The 8,029-nt window shown below is 37.4% G+C and overlaps 1 protein-coding gene across 3 annotated transcripts in view; it reads left to right on the forward strand.

Annotated features, from left to right (window-relative positions):
* myb (v-myb avian myeloblastosis viral oncogene homolog) overlaps window positions 1-7,813 on the forward strand; it is a 10,322-nt gene extending 2,509 nt beyond the window's left edge. Inside the window, exons 3-16 of one of the 3 annotated variants that reach the window (XM_016503839.1) lie at window positions 367-438; window positions 1,117-1,209; window positions 1,643-1,863; window positions 1,945-2,170; window positions 2,311-2,379; window positions 2,717-2,821; window positions 3,108-3,299; window positions 3,411-3,578; window positions 4,476-4,600; window positions 4,780-4,891; window positions 5,415-5,537; window positions 5,802-5,885; window positions 5,992-6,096; window positions 6,514-7,813. In XM_016503839.1, coding sequence (XP_016359325.1) covers window positions 367-438; window positions 1,117-1,209; window positions 1,643-1,863; window positions 1,945-2,170; window positions 2,311-2,379; window positions 2,717-2,821; window positions 3,108-3,299; window positions 3,411-3,578; window positions 4,476-4,600; window positions 4,780-4,891; window positions 5,415-5,537; window positions 5,802-5,885; window positions 5,992-6,096; window positions 6,514-6,627 — 1,809 coding nt within the window. In that variant the 3' untranslated portion in view covers window positions 6,628-7,813. The remainder of the gene's footprint in view (window positions 1-366; window positions 439-1,116; window positions 1,210-1,642; window positions 1,864-1,944; window positions 2,171-2,310; window positions 2,380-2,716; window positions 2,822-3,107; window positions 3,300-3,410; window positions 3,579-4,475; window positions 4,601-4,779; window positions 4,892-5,414; window positions 5,538-5,801; window positions 5,886-5,991; window positions 6,097-6,513) is intronic. The other 2 variants (XM_016503840.1, XM_016503841.1) reach the window with 2 other exon arrangements.
* The last annotated feature ends 216 nt before the right edge of the window (window positions 7,814-8,029 follow it).

The raw sequence follows: 8,029 nt of genomic DNA on the forward strand, positions 1-8,029 counted from the left end.
GTAAAAAAAAAAACATTAAAACTTTATATGTATTTTATATTTTTTCTAATATATATTCTAATATATAATTCAAAGTGGGTCTTGCACCCACCAAGTTTTAGATTTTTGCCCTATTCTTGACACTCAAATGTTTCGTAAACATGTTCTGGTTGTTCTTCTTTGATATGGTATCCTGTGTATTCATTAACCAATTGACCATACTGTATTTACATTTAGTTTAACTGATAACCCTTTATTTTTCATGCACTTTTCATTATTTATTGGTTCATGTAAACATTATTTATTTATTGTTTGTTTGTTTAACAATGCATTATTTAATTGGTTATGTATTCAATGCTACAGTGTTGTGACTTTTTTTTTTTACAGGATGAGAAGTTGAAGAGGCTGGTAGAGCATCATGGTTCTGAAGACTGGAAAGTCATAGCCAGCTTTCTGCCTGTGAGTGTGTGTTTGTGTCTACGATTGTTTAAGTGTGTGTCCATGTATGTGACTTGTGTATTTAGGCTTTAGGGGGTTAGGTTAGGTTATGTTAGGTGTGGTGTTTTATATATGTGCATTTGCATGTGAATAGCCAAAGGATCAGGTACTGTAGAAGCGTGTGCACGTTTTGGAGGATTTTGCATAATTGGGTATTCCTCATTGGTTGGCCTAGTTTGGAACAGAGTCAAATGGGGGGGGGGGGGGGGTATGGCAGGGTTGCAGAATCCACTGAGCACCTGCATGCACACACGGATGTACAAACACACACACACACAAATGTGCACTCAGGTAGAAACATATGTTCACATACAAATGTATAAAATTTCTCAGGCAGAAAAACAAACAGTACACATACACACGTAACTACGAGCTTTATGCAGTCAAAAATCATCTACTTCTAGATATAGATTTCCTTGCGTCAATCTCAAAACATGAACAAGAATCAGAAACTAAAGTTGTTTCATTTCTGATTCACTCTGTGGGGTTTCCGAAACACCTGGGATCTCATGTGCAGAACATTGAACTCATATTAAACACAACAATTTACTCTAATTCAAAGTACACACCACACTGACAACCTAAAATTAGTTTCCATTCTCTGTTACCTAACTGTAATTGTGTGTGTGTGTGTCACAGAATCGCACAGATGTTCAGTGTCAGCATCGTTGGCAGAAAGTTCTCAACCCTGAACTTATCAAAGGACCTTGGACTAAAGAAGAAGACCAACGGGTAAGACATCTACAATTTGACACAAAATTACCATACCACAACCAATATGTTACCTCAGATAACCAAAATACAGCCACAGGATTGCAGTTACAAAACCAACCAATCCGCACGCAACCAGGAGAAAGTTATGGGGGAAAATAAAGATCCATTAAGTGGGTGTTGTGTTGTAATGATTAACTGGTGGGACCAGGTGTTTCTCTATTTATCGTCATTTTTATGACCCAGCAGAAGTCATTAGCAGGTGTATTTTGCAGATATTCACATCTATATCTGTGTGAAATCCTAAAACACTTATGCAATGTTAGTTCCCTTTCTCTATGGGTTTGTGCTGGGCTGTAATACACCCCCCCCTCTTTCAATTCTTTCTGCGTACCATCCTTTTCCCGCACTTTTAACTTCACTTATGGTTTTCTTTTTTCTCTCTCTGTCTCAGGTGATCGAGTTGGTTCAGAAGTACGGCCCCAAACGTTGGTCTGTGATTGCAAAACACTTAAAGGGGCGAATTGGGAAACAATGTAGAGAGCGCTGGCACAACCACTTGAACCCTGAGGTGAAGAAGACTTCCTGGACTGAGGAGGAAGATCAGATCATCTACCAGGCGCATGAGAAACTTGGAAACCGATGGGCTGAGATTGCCAAGCTACTTCCGGGCAGGTAAAGAAATGGTACTTAAAAACTATATTTTATGCATTTGTATGTGATAATAACAATCTAATCTAATGTTCTTGTCATCAGAACTGATAATGCCATAAAGAACCACTGGAACTCCACTATGCGGCGGAAAGTCGAGCAAGAAGGCTACCTGCAGCTCGCCGCTAAAGTTAGCCCCACTCCACTAAATAACAGCTACGCTAAATCTCACCTCCTGAACTACAATCAGACACCAACCAATACATCTATGCCTGCCTCTTCCATGAGCAATCAATATCCGTACTACTCACTACTGTCTGACTCACAACGGGTATGAGTAACCTTATCTCACAAATGTTTACCTATTAAAATAATAGTATTGTTAGCCATAGAGTTAAAGTTAAAACAGCGTTTTGCATAAATGCTGTTTCTCAGTTGGTAATTGATACCTTTTTTTTCTCTTGTGTTTAGGTGCCATTTCCACTTGCTGTTCAGTTGAACATCATGAACATTCCTCAGCATGGCACTGCTGCTATCCAGGTAACTCAAGAGCAAATGACACTGAAATTACTTTTAATCAGCATGGATGCATTAAATTAAAATGACAGTATATATATGTCATTAGTAGACTAATTAAAACCACAGTTTTTTGACTAAATCACAAAAAGAATCATCTCATTTATTTGTGAATCAAACTACACTTGTGCACTATGTTTTTGTGTTGAATCCAGCAAACAATACAACGTTTTAGTTATTGTTTTCTTATTATTTTTTTAAATCTAATTGCATTCAGTTCAGTATCACAACTCTATTAATTAAATTAGAGGAATAGACTGAGTTTTGTTCACTTTACTCTGTTTTGAATCCTGTGATATAGAGACACTACAGCGAAGAGGACCCCGAGAAAGAAAAGAGGGTGAAGGAGATTGAGATGCTCTTGATGTCAACAGAAAACGAGCTGAAAGGACAGCAGGCACTACCAGTAAGCGTGTGTGTGTGTGATTAATTGGAGGAAGCATCTGGGGGTCTATTTCACATTCTAACTGCTTGGCTATATGATGCAATTGTGCCTTATCACACCACAAGCTCTGTTTAACTCCTTGTGCAACTCCGAACCCCCTCCCAGCACTTCACATCATTCAACTCGACAAGTTCCCTTTCTTTCTGACCATTCTTCCTGCATGCATCCCTCTCTTTATTTTGCTTCATTTCTGTCTTATGCCCACAGAGCTTCTCTCTCTGAATATTTTTCCTGCCCTCTCTCACAGATCTCCATGAGTGGCTACGGTGGGTGGAACCGAGGCTCTTTGACGAACAGCTCAGTTGGTGTGGTGGTTTCAGTCCCAGCTCCATCCCTAGAGCAGGGATGCCTTCCAGAAGAAAGCGCCCATGGCAACACAAACAGCCCAAACAATGACGCCAGCTCCACTTTACCGGAGTTTATTGATGCTATTGATTCGGTAAGAGACCATGAAAGTATCCTATATTAGATCTAAAAGGAATGGTCAGCCAATAGCCAGTGTTTAGCTACCTGTCACCCTCGGTGTCCTCATGTGATCTCGTCTTCTCAGGCCCCATCTATCTGGGCCAACATACACTCTGATAGGAGGTTTCCTAAAATGGAGGCTCAATCCAGTCAGGGTTCACCTACCCAGAGCGATGACAGCAGTGCCCTCACATTTCTTTGCTCTACGCCTAAACAGTCAGCCACCAGACATCTGCCTTTTTCTCCCACTCGGGTAGCCTGAAAACGCTCTACCATAATCAGTCAGTCACCTAATAACTCAATCACTGATTATCTGATCACCCTGAATCAATCTCTTCACACTAATACAAATCAGTCTGCATTAGTCAATGTGCATAGGATTCATCTAAAAGTCACGTCACCAAACATAACCCACATTTATAGGGCCCTTGAGTGTTTTTAGGGTCATAAAGTGTGTGCTAAGGAAAATATATTAGAGTGTATTACATCAGCTCTTAGTGCTACACTTTTATGACGCCCTAACTCATTTTATCTCCTCAGAATGAGTGTTTAATAAGTGGCACTGTTGATTTTGCTTGTCTTATGATTGGTTGGTTTTAGTAAATTAGATTCCTAATGATGTCAAACACTACACAATCGAGACAGCATCTGACTTTAAGATCAGAAATCGTTCGGGTTCAGCTCAGTATTGTGCATGAAAGAATGTTGTTGTTTTCTTGATTACCAGGGAGAAATTGAAAGAAATGTCCAATGAACACTGGGTTATTGACATACAATTTTAAGCATGCAATCACTTTTTAATTTCCTCTGACATTTATGTTGCACTTCACAGTTTTATGCTTAGCAAATATTTGCAGTGTTCTTCACTACATGCTAGTGTTGTTCTGATCATGCAGTAACATAACATCATTAGGGATGCACGATATATCGGCCACCATATCGGTATCGGCCGATAACATCATGCTACCATAATGCTTTTAGCCTAGAGACGGTGTTGACTGTGTTCTGACACTCATATGTGAAACTCAGTTTTTGAAATTAAATTTATGCTGATTTTGACCCCATTTAGAGGTCCTCCTACACATTTGAATATTGAGTATGTGGTTTTCAGTTCAATATCTGATTGTTGTCTTCTTTTCCTGTGTTGCAGTTCTTTAATGCATCCGTAAGCCCAGACTCAGACAGACAAAACTTACCTGTCACGCCCTCCCCTGTCTGCTCCCAGAAAGCACTGCAGCAAGACCTTGCTCTTCGGCCTCAGAAGGAAAATGAACTGTAAGGGTCCATTCCAGTATTCTCTGCATTTATAATTGTGTTCTTTGTGATATGATTTATAAAGAAGTTTCCCATACACATATGAAGCAAAATCACAAGTTAATTTAAATGATTCAGACTTAATGAGATGAATGTGATTCTAACGAGACACTCACATACATATGTGCATTCCGTTTAAGGTTCAGGACCCCAAACCTGAGGCGTTCCATCATGGAGTGCTCTCCTCGCACACCCACTCCATTCAAATCCATACTGACAATGCAAGACACCAAATACGGACCATTGAAGAGGGTGAGACTAAATTACATCAATTTACAGAAAAATTACATAAAAAGGTAAATTACATTATTATATAGAATTATATATTAAATAAAAAGTATAATTTATATTATAATTTATATTTTATTTTATTATATTTATTATATTATTATATTTCATGCTATGGATGATTTAAAATTCTATACAATTTTATGTAAAATTTAAAATAAAACTAATAACAAAAATCAACCATTTTAAATGCTACAAGTCCATTTAAATATCACAACATTATTGTACAGTACAAAAAATATTAATTTCTAAGATTTGCTAAAGAGTTAACATTATTATTTATTTATATTAATTATATTATTTAGTGTAGTGCTTTTAAAAATTAACTTTAGAAGTTAGAGTTAGAAAATGAGCATGCACAATTCAATATCCAATAATATGCGATAAGTTTAAAAGCCTTTAATATTGGCCAGTAACCGATATGGTACCGATATATAGTGCATCACTAGTTTGGAATATTTTATTCAAGACTCTGTTCTGGTTCCAGGCTCACAGTCCTTCACTGGACTCTGGAGTGGTTAGTGCTATTAAACAGGAGCCTCAGGAGTGTGAGATCAGCATTGGGGCGGTGCATCTGGATCCACCCCCCCTAAAGAAGATCAAACAGGAGGTCAGTTTGGGCTAATGTGGGCCGCTTCATTTGAATACGTCTCAACGTGATATTCAAATAGCTGAAATGTAAACACTTCTTGTCTGTACGTTGTTATTTGAATTTGTTAGTAATATCAGTATGCAGTCAAACTTGTCTTATCTATGTGTGTAAGAGTGGGTGTGTGAATTAGACAATTAGATATTATACGCAGGATTATGGAAGTAATATACTTCCAGTAATTTATGCATGGTGTAATTGGATCTTATGGATTCGGATCTATAGGTGGAGTCAGCTTGTCTGCAGTGGGAGGGGCAAGATCTCCACACCCAGCTGTTCCCTTCCAGTGGCTCCGCCCACGACATGCCTGTGAGTATCTTGATATCTCTTGTATATGTACGTTTATGCCACAGTTACTGTTGTTTCTCAGTATTATGTTGGTATTTGACGGCTCTTTTCTCTGTGGGATCTATAGGATCTGTTGACTAGCTCTGTGCTGATGCTTCCAAACGCAGAGAAAACTGAGGATGGACACAAAGCCGCCCAGCTGCCCCGCAGACCCATGGGAAGCCCTCTGCAGGTACCACATCTACTATCATGATGCCCTTATATACTCATCTAAAACATATTCGGACATGATGTTTAGTGGATGTATCAGAGTAACAACTAGTGTAGTTCATTGCATTAATAATAAATATTTTAATATAATAATTTTAAACTTTTATACTTTACTTTTTTAAATGAAATGTTTTGCTTAAATATGTGTATATTATGTATGTGTTGTTGGTTGGTAAAACTTAATAGCTCATTTTGTAGTAGCACATATCAACTTTATGACTCCAGGTGCTGAATTGCGCCATAAAATTGTGAAGTTATGATACAGAAGTGTTGGCTATACAAAACCTGACCAATCACCTTCATCTTTGTCTTTTTCTACTTCTCTCCATCTTAACTTCCTCTCTCTCTCTCTCTCTCTCTCTCCTTTTCTCTCTCTCAGCAGTTGAGCACATGGGAACAGGTGCTTTGTGGGAAGACGGAAGAGCAGACGATGCCCTCTGAAGCCACGCACAAATACCTCAGCAATTATTCTTCGCGAGCACTGGTCATGTAAAGAGACAGATAGAATGAGACCAAGACAGATATAGAAAGGGAAGAAGAGTGAAAGAAGACAATCATTCTGAAAAGAAGTAAAAGAGGAATACTCCTACACTTATGGTACATTATTTGGGAGAGGCTAAAAGCCATTTTGTAGACTGCACAGTTGATGTTAGTCACCAATGTTTAAGCTGTGCCGTCATTTGATTCAAGCAACCAAAGACATTTTTCATGTTGTGTTTTTCTACCTTTTTTGATTTCAATTTAATAATATTGTATTATATATTTTGTATTATATATGGGAAATGAATTCTCTATGTGGGTTCTAATTTTATGGATTTTAATATAAGGAACAATTTGCAGTAATTTATTATTATTTTGTATTAAGAATAATAATTAACTACGGTGGGCACCTTTGCCAGTGTTTGACCCCAGTATTGCTTACTTCTTAATCGCTAAACGTGTGTTAATTGTAAGGAGTGTGTGTCCTCCTAGCATTATCAAAATCATACACCCAAAACTAGACAAGATTTGTACTCCGTATCTGTGGGTGTCCGACAGAACTGCCCTTGCAGAGATCGTATGTATTTCAATGCCAATGCCTAACTGCACTGCTATGTATTTCTGGCCAAAACAAACCGTGCCCAATGCCTAAAAATGACTTTGCCAAGTTTAAAAATTCACGTTTGCCTAATGTAGATTTTAGGTGATATATCTAGTGTACAAAGGTACTCTGCCAGTTTAGTAGTGTTGCCATTTCAAAAGCGTTCAAGATCGAAACCACAACATTGAGCTTTCACTGTATTAGCACTATTTCAGGTTTTAGATCAACTATGCAGAGATTTCAACAGAACAAAAAGTGTTTTTGTATTTGCTAAATAGGAAAAACAAGGTTTACCAAGCATTTTCAAATCAAGGGTTTAAATGGTCATAAATTTGCCTTTGAGATGATAAAACATTTCTTGATCATGTTTTCATAAACACTTTTGTTTGTCAATTTGTAATCAGATTTACATTGGTATTTCTAGTTTTTGAAACACTGAAATGATTGTTGCTTTTATACCTAGTCGGCTTGTTTTTGATATTACAATCAGCCTTTGATACTAAGATTGCAATGTCCAATCAAAAGCATTTAGCAATAACGTTTTTGTTATTCGCTGCCTTTTTGTATTAGCTTCAAGTACAAACACTTTTTTTACACTGATTATGAACTTTTCATACTTTTTTTATACAAACTTTTATAACTGCATTGTAAATAAAGTGTGTTTTGGAAAAAAAATATCTCTGGCTTACTGGTTTCTTTTCCACTTTGAAAACATAATTGCTAAAGCCATTGTGTTTAAAAAGCATGTTCTTCAGTGTGTCATAAAATCTATTCACTTACACAGATGTCAATAGATCAAATCAAAACTACTGTC

Source organism: Sinocyclocheilus anshuiensis, unplaced genomic scaffold, assembly GCF_001515605.1.
Source record: "Sinocyclocheilus anshuiensis isolate Anshui unplaced genomic scaffold, SAMN03320099.WGS_v1.1 scaffold1658, whole genome shotgun sequence".
Taxonomy (NCBI): domain Eukaryota; kingdom Metazoa; phylum Chordata; class Actinopteri; order Cypriniformes; family Cyprinidae; genus Sinocyclocheilus; species Sinocyclocheilus anshuiensis.